Source organism: Accipiter gentilis, chromosome 21 (assembly GCF_929443795.1).
Source record: "Accipiter gentilis chromosome 21, bAccGen1.1, whole genome shotgun sequence".
Classification (NCBI taxonomy): domain Eukaryota; kingdom Metazoa; phylum Chordata; class Aves; order Accipitriformes; family Accipitridae; genus Astur; species Astur gentilis.
The window spans coordinates 15,971,330-15,991,545 of NC_064900.1; the positions used below are offsets into that span (position 1 = coordinate 15,971,330).

Here is a 20,216-nt window from a genome sequence, read left to right on the forward strand (position 1 = left end):
GGCAGCTGCAAGAGGATCCGCTACAAGGGGAGCACGGCAGGACGAAGTGCCATTACAGAGGTCTGCATGGGAGGCCATCCCCCAGCTGTGGGGCTGTGGTGGCAAGGCGGGGGGGTACAGCAGAAGGGGCTCCCACATCTTGCTCCCACAACCCCACAAGCAGCCCTTGCCGCAAGCCAGCTGCACTGGCTCCTCTGCCAGGGTGCCTGCCGTTCCCGAGGCCTCGTGCAGCTCCCTGGCTGCTGCCCAGCAAGCCCCAGTGCCCTTCTTGCCTGTGAGTAAGCGTGCAGGAAGGAAGGAGTGGCGGGGCAGAAACTCTATCCCCCCTCCGGCCGGCCGGCTCAGCCCATGTGTGGCGGCTAGAAGGAGCTGTACCCAGCCAGAGCCGGACTGGAAGGAGCACTGGGGGAAGAAACATGAGACCTCGCCTCCCCAAAATGAAATGCTCCTAAAGCTCAAGGCCGAAGGTGCTTTAAGCCTCAGGACTTTGTCCCTGTAATTCTTTGTGGGGAGGCTGCCATGCCCGCCCTGGGCGTGGGAGAGCGAGGGGGCCATAGCTCAGTTAGGAGCATGAAAACACAGCAGCTGGCACTTCCCTGGGTCCGGCCAGAGCGACTCCTGCCTCGCCGTGCCACGGCAGCCGGCGGCAGCTCTGAAGGGCCTCAGCCGCCAGCCTCAGGCAGGAGGACCGCGGCTGCGTGCCACCACCGGGGGTGAGGAGCGGCTGCCGCTCACGGGGCAGCGAGCGGGAAGGCAGGGGAGCAAGGAAAGGGCACTTACCCCCCGTGCCCGGATGAATCCTCCAGGGGTCCCTTCTGGGGACGGAGGCACGGCGAAGGAGTCCAGTGAAGAGGGCAGGAAACCTGGCAAGGAATGGTACTTGCGGGGAGAGAAATCAGCTGCCCCCTCTTGCTCTCTCTACGGCTTCTTCGTCAAGGGGCAGGACAACTGTCAGCACCAAACCTTTATCAGCCTTCTAAATATAGTGTTGTCCTGACGCTGGCTGCTGGATCGCACGGGGAAAGAATTCAGTGCCTCATAGATGGCAGCTGGTCAAGCACTTAACTCCTTCCCTGCTGCGGGCTGGATCCTCTGGCATTTCCCAGTTGCAGGAGGAGCCCAGAGAAGAGCCCAGAGCCAGTGAGGCTGGACCTCCACCTGCAGGGAGCCTCCAGGCAAGTGGGATCCCACCAGGTGCAATCTGAAATGCTGGTATCACCTCTGATGTCCTTGGGATATGCAGTGCAGGATGAGCCACTCCAAGCTTAGCAGAAGCAAGCTACCTGTCAACTACCTGGACTTCTGTAAGGTCTTTGATATGGTCCCCCACAACATTCTTACCTCTAAATTGGAGAGATACGGGTTTGATGGATGGACTATTCGATGGATAAGGAATTTGCTCGATGCCTGCATCCAGTTACAGTCAAAGGCTCAGTGTCCAAATGGAGATCAGCAACAAGTGGTGTCCCTCAGTATTCCATACTGGGACCAGTACTGTTCAGTATCTTTATTAATGACAGACAGTGGGACTGAGTGCACCCTCAGAAATTTTGTGGATGACACCAAGCTGAGTGGTACAGTTGATTCAGTGGAGGGAAGGGATGACATCCAGGAGAACATTGACAGCCTTGAGGATTGGGCCCATGTGAACATCATGAAGTTCAACAAGGCCAAGTGCAAGGTCCTACACCTGGGTTGGGGCAGCTCCCAGTATCAGTACAGGCTGGTGGATGAATGGATTCAGAGCAGCCCTGTGGAGAAGGACTTGTGGGTACTGGTGAATGGAAAACTGGATGTGGTGGCAACGTGCGCTTACAGCCCAGACAGCCAACCGTATCCTGGGCTGCATCAAAAACAGCCGGGCCAGCAGGTCAAGGGAAGTGATTCTTTCCCCCTACTCCACTCTAGTGAGACCCACCTGGAGTACTGTGTCCAGCTCTGGGGCCCCCAGCAAAAGACATGGGTCTGTTAGACTGGATCCAGAGGAGGGCCACCAACATGATCGGAGGGCTAGAACACTATGAAAAAAGGCTGAGAGAGCTGGGGCTGTTCAGCCTGGAAAAGAGAAGGTTCTAGGGAGACCCTATTGCAGCCTTTCAGTACTTAAAGGGGTTCTTATAAGAAAGATGGAGAGAAACTTTTTACCAGGGCCTGTAGTGACAGCACAATGATTTTAAACTAAAAGGGTAGATTTAGATTAGATATAAGGAAGAAATTCTTTACTCTGAGGGTAGTGAGACAGTAGAACAGGTTGTCCAGAGAAACTATGGATGCCCCATCACTGAAGTATTCAAGGTCAAGTTGGATGGGGTTTTGAGCAACCTGGTCTAGTGAAAAATGTCCCTGCTCATGGCAGGAAGGTTGGACTAGATGACCTTTAAGGTCCCTTCCAACCCAAACCATTCTGTGGTTCTATGATTGTACAATTAGAGGAAACCTCCAGTTCCCATCTCTTGACTCCCCAGCAAAGCTCATGGGCCAGGCTGGTCTGGGGCAGAGCCAGATGAAAGTCTAAGTGCTATTTACCTGTACTGGGGGCTCCAGTTCCGAGTCATGCAATGACATCCCACTGTTTATTCCTTTCGCAAATGAACAAGCAAACAAGCAAGGAAGTGGAAAAGAGAACTGACCTATCTCATACTACAGATACCTTTGCTGCTGGGCAGGGCATGCATACCCCCCCTTCCTTCTTACTTGAGTGCTGCATCCCCACATGGGATAGGGCCACATCTGTAAGGATGCCACAGCATGGCAGGAAGAGCTGTGAAACAGGAACTCAAGTCTTTGTGTGCTCATAGCCTAGACTTGCGTTAATAAAGTTACTGGGGTGAGCAAGTAGGAACAAGAGAAAGTGGTATATCGAATCTTGGGCATCATATCAAGGGGAGAAATGGATTACTGATTACAAGTTTGAAGAGATCCTAACGGTTTCATGTACCAAAAGAGGATGAATTGTGTTGATCCTACAGCTGCATCCTCTAGGCAATGCCATTTTTAGCCACTTCTGCAGTGCAGTGCCACATGTGTTCTTGTTAATTACTGCTAATTGAGGCAGGAAGTGATCTAACGAAGTTTGCCTATGGACTCCCTTGTAATTGGAGAAGAGAGTTTTCAAAGGACCTAAATGTTGTGGGAGCAAGTATACTATTGACATCCAATAAAAAACGATGCTTTTAAGTCACTGAGCTGCTTCTGAAAATCCTGTTCATGACTCTTGAGGATACAACTGCAGTAGGGGATGATGGCTAGACCCAGAAGCCCTGCCATACCCATCACAACCATTCCCATGTAGAGATGCAGATAGGATTGCACATGTTGCAGACTTGTGGAGAATACGCAGGCAGCCTGGCAGCTGTCCCTCACTGCTTGTTACAAGGTGTTACTCTATGGCATCAGGATGACCATGCAGAACAGAAGCAAGGATGCTAGAAATCTTTGCTAATGAATGCAAACATAGCAAAAAGTAACAAGCTATAAGTGGTTGGGCATCTTTCATTGGTGATTAATATAACCATTCAAAGATGAACCCAAACTGAACATGGCCAGGTACTGTCCTCTTAGGTGGGAAAGATGGGATCTTGGTGGAAGGTTCCTCTTTCTCTGTCTTAACTTAACTGGAGTTACTATCATTTACAGTGTTAGCACTATGCTACCTATGCATTAATCCTCACTGGCTTTTACAGGTGAGCCTTATCAGAGTACGTATTTTTGGCAAGACAATGAAGCCACCCTAGTTTCATATTAAAGCTTTTCATGTCAATGGGAGTTTCATGTAAATAAGCTAATAATATCCCCTAAAAATCCTATATATCAGCAAAAAGATTCCCCAGAGCTGCAGCCATCAGCAAAAACAAGACTTCAAGGGTTTGCATTGCCCATGGGTGAGTGATGAAGAAGTCGATGTGTGTCAGCCTATGCTAAGACATAGGTCTGTGTTAGCCTAAACAGGGCCATGGCAAAGCTTTGGCAGTGTTGCCCATACCTGTGGCACTGTGGTGCCAATGCCTGTGAGTTTTGGCAGCTCACAATAGACAGGGAAAGAAAGTCAACCCAGAAAGAAAATTAAAATATCTTAAAATTGCCAGCTGCCCCAGTCTTTCTGTTTGGGCAGCTCTACTGACTTCTCATAGGTAAACTGTACATTTGCCCCTGGCATTTATCAACAGCTCCTGAGTCCCACAACCAGAACTGTCAGGGAAAAGTGACAGGATGTAAGTGCCTAAATACCTTTTCCAATCTAGGCCTAAATAACTAACAAAAGTAATAAATAAAGTGCATCTAAACAAGTGTCTTAATATCAGATTTATGTAAGTATCAGGTGTTGAAGCATATGCTCTCTATGATACCTAGGAAACCAGTCTTATTTAGCCAAGTCTCCAAAACAACAGAATATTATCAATCTCAGCACCAACTTATTTCCTTGTAATGCAACTGAGTGGCTGATAGGCAGGGTAAAACTGTTCCCACAGTGAATCATTTCCACACCAGTACTTCTGCATGGACACTAGATAAGGCAGCCTGTCCAAGTTATGGATGGACCATAAGGCGAGATCCAATGCCTGTCCCTCCTCCCCAGTGTGGTGGAACTAGACAGGTGTCAATATGCTTGGAGAGGATGCACCTTGTTACTTTTACAGTTAAATGACAAGTTTTTGTGAAAATAGTGCATTTGTTTCAGGGTTAAAATGCAGTGCTTAATCTACGTACCATCTCTTAGACAGTAATGTTACTAAGCCCAGACCTCCTTTAGGTATTTGAGGAACTACTGTTATAGGCACTGCTTTCAGCTTAACTCTGCAAGTTCTCTCTATTGTGGGTTTTTTACTAGCCAGTTGCTGAAGTTAAGAAAACAGACTAAACCCCATGTATTTCCACAAGCAGTGGGATTAACAAGCCTGGTTTCCAATGGAGGTGTATCCTGCAGTCCAGGTGCCCCAGCACAATAAACATCCCTCACGGAGCCATCAGCTCTCGCCCCTGTGACTACTCGCTATATCGTATTTCCCTATCTGCCTGGCTGCGCAAGAGATAAGCCAGACCATGGTTAGGGGCATCAGTTGCGCAACCACAGATTCTTGAAATGGAAAACAATGATTAATGCCTAAGAGGTACTGTTAATTTAGATTTCTCTCTTATCCCAACTGATTGTGATTGCTGATTTTTATGAGACTGAAAGGAACTTCCCATCTTTAAGATTACTATCTGTCTGTCAAATGTAGCTGAAATCAGTCAAGTGGGTTTTGAAATTATTGGAGAGAGGAGAGGGAAGAGAGTTGTATCAACAATAGTGAAAGTCTTATTTCCGTGAAGAGGGTAATGGAAAGCTTACCAAGTTGGTACAGTATCTGTCAGGGACTGTAACCAAGTTCCTCCAGTAAATACTCAAAGCTGTTATGCAGAGAACTGAGAATTAACAGACGAAATATGGGCAGATGGTGTACAGTGATAGCATTTCTGTCACTATCTCTGTTCATCAGATTCAGTTAAAATATTAAATGGGAGCAAAATCAATATTGTGGAAGCTAGAGTAAAGATCCTACATGTCTCTCCCTGGAGGCTGTGGGATAAAGTCACAAAGATCTTAAAGTCTTTAAAGGAGGTAAAAATTTAAGAAACTCATCCTTGTGAGGAACCTCATCCTTGCAGGCTCCAAAGAGGAGAAAGGAGACTTGCTCCAGTTTTGTTTACATCTTAAGTCATTTGTAGTTAGCATTTAGAGGTTAGCAAGCTGTTTTTGGAAGAAGGCTCTCCTTTCTTTGCAGGGTCCTTGCCATCTCCTAATGCCTGCAGCCTATCAAAGACAAGATGCATACAGCAGGATGGATTTTTCTACTGGTTGTCCTCATTTGGAAGATTGCCAAAGAATACAGTTTCTGTACTCATGCACTTTAATTTGCTTTGCGCTAACAGTTTGTTTGAAGAAAACTGAGGTATGTATCAAGCACGGAAGTATAGATTGTACTTTCTATCAGAGGGATTGGATTTCCAGTCACTCCTAAATTTCACTATCTTGGAGGTGTTTTGAATAACTGCCATATAGACAAAAAGGCAGTCTTTAGTGTGGCTTTTAGCAGGATTACCATGCAAGTATGGGGTCACCATGAGATCAAGATCCAGATCCACTTTACTGGACTAAACACAGGTATCTCCAGTGTAGATGCCCACTTTTGAGGTAGCCTCCTTCAAAAATCAAAACAGAGTTCATCACTATTTTCACTGCATCGTGAGTATGATTAATTTAACCTGAAGATGATGTCTAAAGACACTAAGTCCCCATCTAACATGCTTAAAATGATTACTCACACCCTACAAGTGACTTCATCTCTCAAATGGCTAGAAATAGAGCACAGATGACTATCCCAGATAGAAACATCCCTTGCTGCCTATTGGCAGTGAAGAGTTTAAAAGACATGCTAGCCAGCTGCACTCATTTAAATATAATGTCAGGTATTTGCCCGAGCTGCCATCAGTCCTCCTTTCATTCTTCAGTCAATTATATTAGCAGTTATTTGTGCTTTCCAAGTGCCCAACCAGAATACGTGAGCAGTGGCTGGACTTTCACTGCACGTACCTCAATGGATATGTAGTTAGCATGCTACAAGCCATTGACTGGTTTATCTAACAGCCTTTTTCAGTGGAAAGGTAGAAAGTACGTTTGGTACCTACAGCTGTTGTACAAGCTACACACTGGGACAGTTTAACAGTAGGCATAAAAGCATAAGAACCTAGCTGAGATGCATCTCACTTATATTTAGATAACCCATTAGTCATCAAATTCTCATAAGTTACATATTCTTACAGGTATTTAAAGTAAGTGGAGTTAGGCACCTCAGTTCCTTAAAGCCTGGATGTGGGCAGCTGCCTGCATTGTGAAACACTTCAATACCTTTTTAACTCTGGCCCGAGGCTCCCTTAATAAATATTTAAGATGAATGAGGCTTATCCTCCCCTAGTTACATGCCATCACATGCATGACTTCAGTTGTTGTATTGTACACTACCAGTCACCACACCCTTTTGGTTGCCTCTTCTCTTGCTTTATGTACCGGCATGTTAGAAGAAACCGGGAAAGGCAGTTTAATTGGGGAAGAAAGTTCACAACTAGGGAAGGAGTTCACAAGTCTCCTCTCTGCCCCTAGGCAGAGAGCACGAAGTGATGTCAAAGCCTACTGGTGATCTGGCTCGTCATTCTGGCCAGAAGGGGAGTGGCAGACTGCGGAAGAAGCACTTTAAAAGAGACTGAGGCAGTGAACCTGTGATGCTACTGTGAGGCAGCCCTTCAGCTAAAGCCAATTACTTACCCAGCCACCTAAAGATTACAAGAGCACCTTGAGGTCAGACAAGGGAGATGAGGAGGACGGCAGTGAAAAGACTTTGGCTGTTCATTTTCAGTGCAAGTGAGTACTAATTTGGTTATGTCCTCAAGGGTTGGGTAGAAGGAAACAGCACTACAAAGTCTGAGTACTTCAATGGACTTTGTGTGTTTCTTTTTTGTTTAGTAAAAGTTCCTTCATGTTTATGATTGGGCAGGTATGTTTACCATCTCTGTGCTGAATGTCTAGACTCAGGCATCTTCCAAAGCCGCAAGACAGTGTTAGGAAAAGAATGCTGTTCTTCATGAGGCTGGAAAATATTTTTTAAAACAGTTTTAATGACTTCTGTTAAATACAATGTTTATCTCTGAAGAAGGAACTTCCTCAGCTGGATGTGGAAAAGTCCTTGGGTTTTATTCTTTTATACATAAATCTGCATGTACTGTATGTCTCCGTACTCTAAATCCTACTGTTTATATGTAGTCAGATACAACTTGTGATCTCTCTGTATTATTCACGTTAAGGGGATGCACAACGATCCCTACTAATGCGTATAAATCAGCCAGCTCACCCTTGGCCTTTATCACAGACGCCCTTTCTCATCCTGCCTTGTGGAGCCTGCAGTCTCAGTTCCGCTGCTTTTTAACCTCTCTCATCTTCTCATACCAATGCTCCTAAACCTTCTTCCAGGCTTCAAACAAAGCTACACACATGGAAATTGCTTTGTATTTTACCAAAAATCCTGAAAACCTCACTTCAACAATAAGACCTACAAGAAGGAAATTCACAGTTTAACATAATTAGAAAAAGTGGATGTGCTCCATATGCAACAAATGTGACTTGGGTCATGATTTGATGATCATTATATAAATTGTGTAACACTATTGGTATTAATTCTTCTTTTTCCTTATTCTCATCTTTCATGCTATCCAAATTGCAAATGGCAAACTTTTCAGAGCAGAAATAAGTATGTTGGGTGAAGCTTTTCTTGCCTGTTTGGGCAGGACTCAAATAGTAATAATTCATGTTAAATTACTGGCCTGTGAAAAATTTTTGGAGAATATATAGCAGATTCCTGCACTGCAGTGGAGTGGAGAAACTGCACAGTGCATGGCAGTGCAGTGTTGGGATGCCAAAGCTGCTCTGAATGAGCTCCATCAGGATCTCGGCACAGGCTGATTTCTCCTGCTGTACAGCTTTTCACTGCAGTTCTGTGAATAACTGGTACTGTGAACTTCTTGCTGAAGGAAAAGCCCCAAATGGTCATTCTGAATCAAACAAAATATTTGCTTTTACTGCAAATTTCATATTTAAAAGGTTTCCCCTCTCCCACTTTGGAATTAAATTTCAGCTAAATTCTGAGGTAAAGGGTGGAGGAATTAAAAGTCAGAGCATTTCCTCATAGAAGTGAAGTAAAACTTTTCCACTTTTCCTACTTTTCTTGCTAGCCAAATCTACCAAGACAAATCAGCAATAATAATTTTGTTTGATCAGAATCTCAATTTTTTCAGCAAGCAGAATACTCCTCTAATTGTTTCCAGTTTTACTAATTGCCTTTCAGTCTGTTTTGATTAACACTTACTGAGTAAGGAATGTGAAAATAGACACTTCACTTTGATTTTCTTCTTTCTCTGTACAAGTACAAATGTTTAAGTTGAGCAAAGGAAGATAAAAGCTTTCTCAATTTCTTAAAATGTTATAAACAATCTAATTGATAACATACAAAAAAGTAATTCTAAGGCTTAAGTCTTGGTGACGTCATCCCTCTAGTACTATATAGGCTATTCATCCTCTCTCCTTTTCTGAATTTTTCAGAATTGGCCCTCCCCTCCCTTCAGCCATACTTCAAATAGATTGTTTTCCCCCAGAAAAAAACCCCAACCCCTGAAGAATAAACCCAAATTTTTAGACATGCTGACTATGACCAGCTGCCTGTTGGTGACTTTGTGAAGTGAAACGTGGTGAGAAGGGGGAAGGAAGAAATCATCGTGATTAAATGGCGTCCCAGAATGAAACCATGCAGCTTCCCTGAGAGCCAGAAGGAGCCCTAACAAGGGAGGAGTGGGAGCCAGAAAGAGATATTTTGGATGAAAAATGGGAGAGCATCAGAAGAAATTGGGCATTAGGGTGACAGCAACAAATGAATAAGCAGTCTTGTTTGTTATGGGCTGTGTCTCTTGTACGCAGTGTTTGGTTCAGTTGTTCCCCAACTCTGCACTGAAGACATGTTTGGAAAGAAACAAAGATATCATTTATTGTAGAATTTGAGTCATCCAATTGGAAGAAGGAAAAACACTTGTGAGGGGAAGCCTTAGGGTTGGGCAGTCTCTTCTCTGCCTCAGGGCTGAGTTAATGACCTGTTAGTGAAGCCCGCCTGGTGGAACCAGTTTCTGAGTGACAAAAGGATCAAGAAATGGGGTTTGCTCCATGTCCTAGTACAGACAGTGGTGCTTTTCACCTGAATACGGGAAGGCATCTCTATCCAGTTGCGAAAGGCAACAAGAAAGCTTTCATAGGTGTCTCTCATACAGAGGGGCTGTATGAAAACAACAGTCAGAGAGCTCTGGGGCTATGCAAACATGGCCCTTGCACTGGGTGCTCCAGAGCAGGGAAAGACCTGGGAGTGGCTGCAATAAAACCATGTTAGAAATACTTTGCCCTGCTGGTTTCCTTCTCATAGCTGTCAGCAGATGTAGATGAATTAATCCCTGAGAGAACACAAACCACAAGCCATGTCACAGAAGAAGAGACTAAAACACACGCTTAACTAATTAACTGTGCAAGACCACAGAACAACTCAGTTCTGGGACAGGGAATGCAAAAAGATGAGAACTTCAGCTAAAAGCAGATCCCTGTGCCAACTGTCCCGTGTTACCCTGTGCAATTACCCAAATTGGTACCAGCAGGTTCCTAGTGCAGTGACAACAAAACCTTTTGGGTCCCTACGCGGTTATTTTCCAAGGTCTATCCTTCTATCATTCACTGCTGTTATAGTCAAGGGTCTGGTAGTGCTCAGCTTGCCAATGGCTTACTCTTACTGACTTAATGCATGTGGCTGTGGTTTTTTCCTGTCTAAAAAAGTATGTATTCACAATCACGTTTGCAACTCAAGGTGGAATCTAGACGTCTTTTGCTCTTTCCCTTACACTTTATGCTTCCTTATGGATCTAATTTGGTGGACAGAGATATGGCAGAATGAGGACCCAAAGCTTGTTAGATGGCAACTTTCCAGGTAAATCCTCTCGAGGGAACACTGACTCAGCCTGGTTCTTTCAGAAGCAAACCTTCACCACCATACACAGCATGACCCTCTCAGGGAGAGCATACATGTCTGCCTTCCACTTTCCTCCTTACTGGACCATCTTCCTCTTTGCCATGGGAATGCCTCTGAGCAGCACTGCCTTTCTTGCCTCCCTGCACTCTCTTTAACTGGTTTCAGACTTAGATGTTTTTCAAACGATTCAGTTTGATGCCATAAAAAATTCCAAAACCCCACACAAACTGTAAGGAGAAAGCAGGCGTTTTTAAACACAGGTTTCCACAGGCATGAAGGTCATCTATGGCAGGGCAGAGGTAAACGTCCAGCTCAATTTTGAGAATAACTAAGACCTGCCACTAGTTAATGCTCAGGTATGATGAATTAAGCATCAGGTATGATGAATTAAGCATCAAGTCAATTGGAATACAGCACACAAGAAACACCTACCCTGTGTCCTGCAAGCTTCACCAGGGCTCAGAGGGATTTCTGTTTTATTCAGCTATTCCTGTACTCCACAGGCAGGAGCTACAGTTCTTGGAGAAAGCTGACTACTACACTACTAATTTTTAAAAACAGAATAGCTATTCTTGTTTCTTTCAAGATCTCTTTGCTTTTCTAAGTTTTTCTCTTTTCAGGGCATTACATGAACAGGTTTTGATTCCCTAGCACAAAATGTCACTTCTCTATGGACTTGGATTGAGGCAAGTTATTTGACGGTTTCCCTGATCCCTGAAATTTGACAATATCAATTTGTTAGTTTAGCCTGAATCCTCAAGACTGCTGATGCACTTGTATTATCTGTTTATCTGTCTCCCTTTGTATATTTAGAACTGTCAATGGATGTCAATCACACTGAATGAGGGCTCAGAAAAAAAAACCCAACATCTTTATAAACTCCATGGCAATATATGTCAGGGTAAAGAAGAGGGAAGCAAAGAACAGAAAGCAGAGTTCAGCTCTTAGCCATCCTGTTCAGCAGCTTCCTGTAGTCAACCAGCCACAGCATACATCACTTCTTGCCCAGTAGGGAATGTCATGGATGACAGAGGGGATGTGGGGTTATTGTGGCACATAAGAAAGCCAAAGAGACAAAAAGTGGAATCCAGATGTCATTAATTTTGCTGAGTGCAGGATTTATTCTCTTCCTAGTTCTGGTGACTGCTCATGGCCTCACTGTGGAAGCACCTGCCAAGGAAATACAGGTGGCACGAGGGAACAACGTTACTCTCCGCTGTCATTTTAAAACTAAGGCTTCCATTACCTCAGGAGATTTTGTTGTCTGGAAGAAAATCAATAGTGCGGTAAATCAAGTTGCATAAAGAAACATATGATAAGGCATCCAAGCGAGGGGTGGGAGGAGAGATGGAAACAGGACTGTGGGCAGGAGTGTGTGCTGGAAGAAAAAGATTCCTTCAAGACTTTCTTTAATCTCAGAACTACGCAGACAGAAACTCTGGTGCTAGATGCAATTTACTCCAAATCTATTGCATGATATTAGGCAAGCCCCCACCCTTCTCTTCCCTCTCTTGGTCTTGCAACTGTGTATTGAAGATACATCACTGTATGTACTGTGGGTTTACATCTATTAAAATACGTTAAATAGATACACTAAATAATATACAAATCTTCTTATAAGGTATGTATTTTACATAGATATTTTTCTATATATATACATATCTTTGATACTACATAAAAAGTTTTAAGTTGATGATAATAGTACATGGAGAGATTCTTGACATCTCCTACATTCATGTGGAATATTTGAAGGTAAAGAGACCTCTAAATTTCTCCTTGACTTCTTGGGAATTAGCGAGAGGGAAGCAGCCTTTGAAGATCTCCTTGCAGTAACTGCCAAGGGTTTCTTTTCTGAAGATCCTTGCTGGAAGAAAGCAAGGGAGTTTGTGTAATCATAGTCTCTAACTTCAGATAAGGTGGGAGAAGGGGATTCCAGACAGAAACCCAGAACCTTTTGAATTTCTATGTTTTTCTTGGCTTTTTGACAACCTGGGGCAATTTAAGGCTCTCCTTTCCAAGCTGCTCTGCTCTTAAGAGTAGGCTAATCCATTGAGTTAGGTTGTGGACTCATACCGAAGAAACTAAGATTGATCACTTTCCCTCCCTCTCTATCAGGATGATGCTGTCACTAGGTATTTTGATGGACTTGTACAGTATGGCAAGGGCTATGAAAACCGTATACAGTTTAGTGGTGATGTAGACAAAGGGGACATCAGTATCACCATCAATGCAGTGACTATGGAAGACAATGGGACATACGTATGCAACGTTCGTCTAAGGAATGACCCCCCCCGGCAGACTGCAACCTTGGCTCTTTTCGTCCTTGGTAAGCATGATGAAGGCAAGACCAGATCGATTGGCTAAAAAGCTGTCCTCCCTCTAATATCCACATTGTTTTAGACAACAGATTTTCTAACAGAAAAAAAAATTTCCCAGGAAGTCACCCTCCACAATTCCATGTTTGGTCTTTTCCTGCTACTATGGAAGTAAGTTTGAAGGCCTGACTGTAGAAAATAGTCTTTAGAGTTGTATAGTTTGCTTTCCTAATAACCCTTGCCTTATTACAGGGCATTCCTCATTCCCCCTGTGGCTTGTCATACTCCAGTTATCAAAGGATGAGTTACCCAACTCTGTTAGACATATCCCATAAAGCATCTTACAATTCCTTCTTGGCTGACCAGTGCCAAGAAGGGAAAAACAAATTAGAGACAAGTTCACTCCAGTTCCTTTGAGAAGAAGGTGGTAGGTGCAAGACCAGCCTTTGTTTAGCAAGAATAAAACCCACAGGTGCAGGAGATGGGCTGAAACAAAAAAAATACTTCTGATTAATAAAATTCCTTCATTTTTAATTCCTTCAGTTGCACCATCCAAGCCAGAATGCAGGATTCTGGGGACAGCAGAATATGGACAGACAATCAATCTGACCTGCATTTCTCATGAGGGCTCCCCAAAACCCAGATATACATGGCAAAGCTTCAATGTACAAAATGAGCCCCGTGTACTACAAACAACAGAAGGTATGGGAAATTCAAAGACATCAAGTTTCTGAGCTCTCTGTAGATCAGGGCTGGAAAGATTTTGAAATGCAAATATAAAAACACACTTAAGGCTTTTTCTAGGAAGTTCTCTGACCAGGATTTTGAAAAGTTGTCGTTTTGATACAAGACACACTCACAAGTAACTTAGCAGGGGTAAAAGGACTGTTACTGGAAGTAACAATGGTCAGTAACTTTTTCACTTCAGCTTTCACCTGGTGAGAAAGGGGGCTCACTCTAGAAGCAACTAGAAGTAATTACTTCTTAATTGCTGGACATCGGGGCGGGGGGCGGGGGGGGGGGGGGGGGGGAGTGGCGCAGAACATGAGTAATAACACTGAGTTTTCTAACTGGTGTGTCTTTATATCCCAGCTTGCTCAACAATGACCAGGTCGCTTTCTGGAGTGAAGGCAAACAAAAGTTGGTTCTGGAAGCTACCTTCCTTCCAGAGATGACTCCTCACCTAGAGGAGGATAGTACAAGAAACAGTTACACTATTCCTGCTTTGAGCACAGAAGAGTCTTCTGGTTCTTTAGGACTGTCACACAGGCCCCCAAATTTTATCTGCTTTCATTTTAAGTCAGAATCTGGGAAAAAAAAAAAAAAGGAACTGTATTTCCACAACAGGACCTTTAGTAGAACTACTATTCACACAAAATTGAGGGTTTAATACTCTTTGAAGTGCAATAGTGACAGAGGACTCAGATTTACTCCTTTAAACAACTTTGTTTCTTCCTGGTATGTTCAGCTCCATAAAGACTGAGTATCTGAACCTACCCCTCCTGGTTTAACTTACTGTAGCATTGCTATGGAGGTAAATTAAATCTGATCAGACTCAACAGGATATTCAACACTCACTAGCCGATTCTTGCATAAAATATGCAAAAGATGAAATATCACCAGGGACACAAACCTTATTCATTTAACTGGCCACTAAGTGGTGCCAATGGATCACGCACAGTCCTGAATGTACTGGGAGTTGTCATCTTACAGCAGCAGCAGCCTGCCTGCTTCTGCCATCATCCTGCTCTTCTCTAGGACAGGCATCTCTTCTGATCCATTTCCACCTCATTTCTGTTCTCATCAGAGCACCAATGTCCGAGTAGTGTGCTGGCTGTCCCCTTCTGTCCCAAGCTGGCTGGCTGCCCTACTGTCGCTACAAGCAATTTCTTTCTGTGCTAAGTACTTGCGCTAAGCAAGTCCCAGTGCTGCAGTGTGTGCAGAATCCCCTTAGGAGCCACTCCAAAACTGATAGTATCTGACCTGCATTTTTCCCAATTTGACGCACCAGTCAATTACTTTTGATTTAATAGAGGAGAATTTACAGTCTGGCTATAGACTGCAACTCTCAAGAGCTATGAACATCACATTGCAAAAGAAAAAAAAAACACAACCAGGAAGTAAGCACAGACGGTATGTAAAGATTTAAAAAACAAACAAACAAAACAAGACCAAGCATGCAGTTTGTTATTTCTTGGTTTTTGCATGCTCTTTTACTATCTGGCGCTAGGCGCCAGCAGAGACTAAACAGAATCCCAGTCCCACAAGTGGGCTGGAAAGAAGTGAGATGACAGGGAAAATAAACCAGAATGTCACTGAAAAGTATTCAGAGCCTTTTCCTTTTAAAGCAGGAATCTGGACCTTTATTGGCAGGTCACAAGCAAAAAGCATGGACTACACGTACAAATGTTAGGTAGAGATACAACAAACAAAAACTGACTGCTTGAGCAGACAGAGCTAAGCTTTAGTGTATGGTTCTAAGCTCTGCTAGGTGGACAGAAAACATCAGTATCATAGCAATCCCACGTCACTGCACTTCTTTTCCTCCATTTATCTTCACAGGCTTTACCACCTCTCAAGACTAGAAAACTATTTCCCTCACTGCTAAACAATTCAGATCTGAATTCCTAAGAGCTGGAGAATTTCAGAGCTTTTTGTTGTTTTATAAGTTAATTCATCAGATGGCCAGTTCTCAAAGCCAGATGCTGGTTTGGGCCATCTTACGTTTCTCAGCAAAATCCACTGCAAAAGAGCTTTCACTAAACACACATACTTCTTTACTCTGTACCTACAATTTTCTTTCTAAAAGCAATGTTCTAATGCCACATGTTCCCTGTAATCAAAACAGCACACTTCCGTTTGTCCTCCCACAAATCACACTAAAACCTAGGGACAAGCATGGCAGCTCCCAAGCAAGACGGAGCAATCCATCAACTTTAATAACCTCTCATCACTCCCACTACCTGGGGCTGGAATTGAAGGGCTCCTGTCCTTGCTTCCTTCCCTGCTTTAATTCTTTTCTTTTTTGGACTGGGTTTGTGTTTTGTAACAGGAGAACAAATAACTCTGAAGAACATCTCTGCGGATACCTCTGGCTTTTACATCTGCACTTCAACAAACATTGTGGGAAAGGAATTTTGCAACATGACAGTCAGCGTTGTGCCACGTAAGAGACGGGGTTGCTTACTAGAAGAGTAGTACCAGAGAAAGTACCCTAGCTAAATGGCAAAGGATTAATGGAGACAATGTGGTCAGAATTATAAAATTCTGCTTTCTCTCAAAATAATAGCACTTTTTTTTTTTTTTTTACCTTTAAGACAGATTCTCTGCATTGGTTTACATGCTCATAGAGCACTCACTAACTCATAGGGTTAGTTCACAGATGACAAAAAAGTGTAGAGTAAGATGGACCTGAGCTCCCAAAGTCTGATTCTAAACTTTATCAAGAGAGCGCATCAGTTGTACAGATCCAGTGCCTCCTCCCTCCCGCTGTCTAACTGATTGCTCCTGCACATTTATCAGCTACCCAGTACAGAGTTAATTCCAGTTGCTGTAGTCAAATAAACGTGGCTTCCACTCAGTCTGGATCTGGTAGCAAGATCTGACATCTGGTGGTGGGATTTGAAGTCCAGTGATGGTGCTAATTGCATTTGGTACCATTCTCACTGCAAAGGACTAATTATTTTCTTCCTGTATAGCATCCATGAACATAGCTCTTTATGCTGGCATCATCGGTGGAGCTGTTGCTGCAATTATAGTTATTGGTATTTTAGCCTATTGCTGCTGCTGTCGGGCGGACAAGGACAAGGACTATGAGATGACGTAAGTACCTTTCTCTAGAAAACCAAATGGAACATATGAAGGGTTCATGTTCTCCCTCTGGCATCAACATATGGAGTGGAAAGCATGGGAGAAAAAAGAAATCAAGGGAAGTGTGCACTGCTTTCTCCTTTCAGTTTCTACCCTAGTGGCTCTCATCTCTTCTCACAGAATATGCCCAGTATTACCAGACACCTTTGTGATCTCTGGGGTAGAACCCAAACATTCAAACCTTGGAACTGAAGTACCAAGCCCAAGTCAGTCAAGCACACACAGCTACCTGAGAAACAAAGCCCAGGCTGTTTCTCATTTCTCTCAGTCCCTATAGCTGTTACTGTCCTTGCTAGCCTGAATCACTCTGATGCTCTGCATTCAGAATTATCACTTGAAGATAGAAACCTTTTATTTATTCTCATGATGGAAACAGACCATTGGAAGAAAAGTGGGATGAGAAAAGATATACCAGTCACATTTTCTCTATATACATGCTATGGGAAAAAAAGTAGCTCATGCACCTCTTGCATCACCAGTAAGACTTACGGATTTCAGTTTGGTACACTTCCAGGTCAGCTTAGAGCAGTCTAAAACCATTTTAACACAAAATCTCTTCAGTAAAATTTCTAGCTGCTTTTCATAAACATCTCTACTCCTTAACAATGTTTTAGGGAGAGAGAAGATAGAAATGAACCCTCCAAGGAGACACCTACAGGGCATCAGAGAGCAGATGATGATGTTGAAGATGAATGAAGCAGCAGGAGGCAATGCCATCTTCAGGATTTGCTGAGGCACAGACACCACTGTAGAAAAGAAATCAATCCCTCTTTTTTTTACAGCAAGAAGGTTTTTTGAATAATAAAATGAAAGATAATGGCTCTGCCTTCAAGTTCTGGGAAAGAATATCCTTGTCTCCCTGGAAAGAAGTGCCACACATACAACGAGTACCAATATATAACCTCACAGCAGAAAGACGCATGCAAAGCACTGTTTCACCCAGTCATCCAAAAATAAGCTGTTTTCTAGACTTCCCGCTTTCTGAAAAAAGCAGCCAGTCAGGTCTATTTGGAGAACAGAGTTGCCACTGTATCCCCAGATCTACAGAAGGTTTCAAGGTCACCAAATGCAAGTCATCAAGGAAGGGTGGTCTTGTCCGCAGTGTTATGCAAATATCAGCTTACAGCATTGCCTGGTATAGAAATGATTTTATGCGGACTGAAGCAAGCTGATTTTTAGGACATTTTATTAAACATGTTCTTTGTATGTATTATACATGCACATATAAATAAAAGTATGGAAAAAATTAACAGATGACCAATGAAAGTCTCCTGTTTGGAACAATACATACTACTGGAATGGATAGGGTAAGAAGTTAGATGGATTTGTAATTGGCAGCTGATAAGATCTAGAAACAGTCTAGTAGCCTATATACTGTCAGATTCCTGAACTTACAAGTTCCAGCTCACAGAGTTCCTAAATACTAACTCTCATTACATTATTCTTTCCTCCTGACTGTTGCATGGGCAAGTCAGAAATAGTCCATTGCTCCTGCTTCTGAAAAAGTGACAGTGTGAGAGCATGTATATGGCAAGTACCTCTTTAATAAAAAGAAGAAGAAAAAAAAAGAAAAAAGGGGGGAAAGGAGGAAAAGTACCTTGTTATTCAAAATTGTAACCATTTAGTCAGAAGCACTGCATGTGCAAAATGTGGAGAGAACTCCCATCGCTAGTGTCTAATAGACTGTCTGTCCAAAAGACTGCCAATATGGTATTAAAGCTACTTAAGAGCTGTTTGGGGTTTTTTAAAGATATGTTCAATAAATGACTTATTCTACAATATTTATCCTTTCAAAGCTCTCTATTGCATCTTCGACTTCAGGAGTTTCAGAAACTTACTGCAATGCCTCCCACATACCCTTTACCCCCAAGCAGTTACTTTTCAATCTGTAACAAAAATCTAAAATACAACTTTAAAGAAGAACCAGCAATCCTCCTACACATGGGCAGCATTTTCTAGATTTTGAACTATGCAAATCAGACTACCAGAATTGTTATTCTAGCTTGCTTCCTGGCTGCCTTTGTTTTACAGGGTACTTAAAACGTAATTATTCATTTGTACTAACAACTACAAAGACCAACAACCAGAGTTCTTTACAAAGTACATACAAACCCAAATCTCTCTGGCAATGAACAACCTGAAATGCAACTCAGCAAGACATTCTGAGGACCTATTCCTGTGCTTAGTTTAGATGCATAACAAAACATTGCAAAAATGGATGACTAAAAAAGAACTTTGCACACAGAAGCTGAAGGCAGATAAAAACCGAGGTGCATAGCTCAGAAACAGAGCTGATATGTATTTTATTCTCTTTTGTAACAAGCAATTATAGCATGAATTATCTAATTAGCATTATAACAAGTTTTTACTGTGAAACAAAAGCTGTTTCTTTTATAAATGTTACAGACATTAGTCAGCACTCCCCGTTCCCTCACAAACACCTATACCCTGGGGCTGAAGAGGGCTTCTGCTGAGGGATAGTAATGTGGATTCTCAAAGATCTTAACTGGAAAGACCAGCAAAAGGACTTGACAATTATCAGAAGTATTTAGGGCCAGAAACTGGCTCTGGCCTCTAAATCATTTTAACACTGCGTTACTTGTCCCATACTCTTCACTTTTTGGATATGTGAAGCTTAATTGCTGCTTGTTAGCTGAAGTCTTGAAGTAATATTTACACATTGGTCATTTTAAGCATAAAGAAAAATGCAGATTCACAAATCTGCATTAAGTTATCTGAAGAAACCAGACACAAAATATAGAACAGATTACATAATGACCCTCCAAACCATGAATTCAATTCTCTGTAAGCAGGTTCCATAAGAACTAGCAGGGAAAAAGCAAGAGTGTCAAACTTGACAACCTTTAAAGCAGAACTACTTACGTTCTGCAACACTAAGCTCAGTTCTACACTGGGAAGTAAACTAAGTGATAGCACATAGAGAGACGGCTGAGATATTTCACTGCTGCTTAAACACACATCCCTTTTTTTTTTTTTTTTTTTAGACTAACATTTTGGAAGATGTGTATTTATCAGAGTGCTACATGTGTTTTTCCTCAACCAATTTGTTAAACTCAGTCAGCCAGAAATACACATATACAAATTCCTATCTTACTCCAAGTGACTTTCTTGTGACTGAATTAATTGTGTGTCTTGTATGTCTTTTGAAGCAGGAATAACTCCAAGAGCCTGTAGTATATCCACAACTTTAAACAAAATTGAAGCAGCACTAACATATTTGGGGGAAAGATGGGGAAGCTAGCAATACTTGCTTAATTCCAAAGAATTAATGTATGTATACCCAACTTCAATACTCATGTCCCTCAAAAGGTGGGAAGTAGGCAGAAAATGAACAAGGCAGAAAAGTAAATTCCTACTTTACCCTTTAAACAGCCTTAGTAAATTACTGTTTAGTTATGCTCAACTTTCATTTGGAAGATTATGC

General features: G+C 42.7%; 1 protein-coding gene across 1 annotated transcript; it reads left to right on the forward strand.

Moving 5' to 3' along the window:
* The first annotated feature begins 7,286 nt into the window (after positions 1–7,286).
* Positions 7,287–17,789, forward strand: GPA33 (glycoprotein A33). Its single transcript, XM_049824352.1, has 7 exons — positions 7,287–7,396; positions 11,721–11,872; positions 12,702–12,912; positions 13,445–13,603; positions 15,954–16,067; positions 16,600–16,723; positions 17,386–17,789. The coding sequence occupies exons 1-7, from the start codon at positions 7,348–7,350 to the stop codon at positions 17,465–17,467; spliced, it is 891 nt and encodes a 296-aa protein (XP_049680309.1). The 5' UTR covers positions 7,287–7,347; the 3' UTR covers positions 17,468–17,789.
* The last annotated feature ends 2,427 nt before the right edge of the window (positions 17,790–20,216 follow it).

Excerpts from the sequence above, each read along its gene's own strand:
- GPA33 (XM_049824352.1), top strand. The coding sequence starts at position 7,348 with ATGAGGAGGACGGCAGTGAAAAGACTTTGGCTGTTCATTTTCAGTGCA. Across the intron at positions 12,913-13,444 it reads CTTGGCTCTTTTCGTCCTTG|TTGCACCATCCAAGCCAGAA; the intron begins GTAAGCATGATG and ends TAATTCCTTCAG. Across the intron at positions 13,604-15,953 it reads TGTACTACAAACAACAGAAG|GAGAACAAATAACTCTGAAG; the intron begins GTATGGGAAATT and ends GTTTTGTAACAG.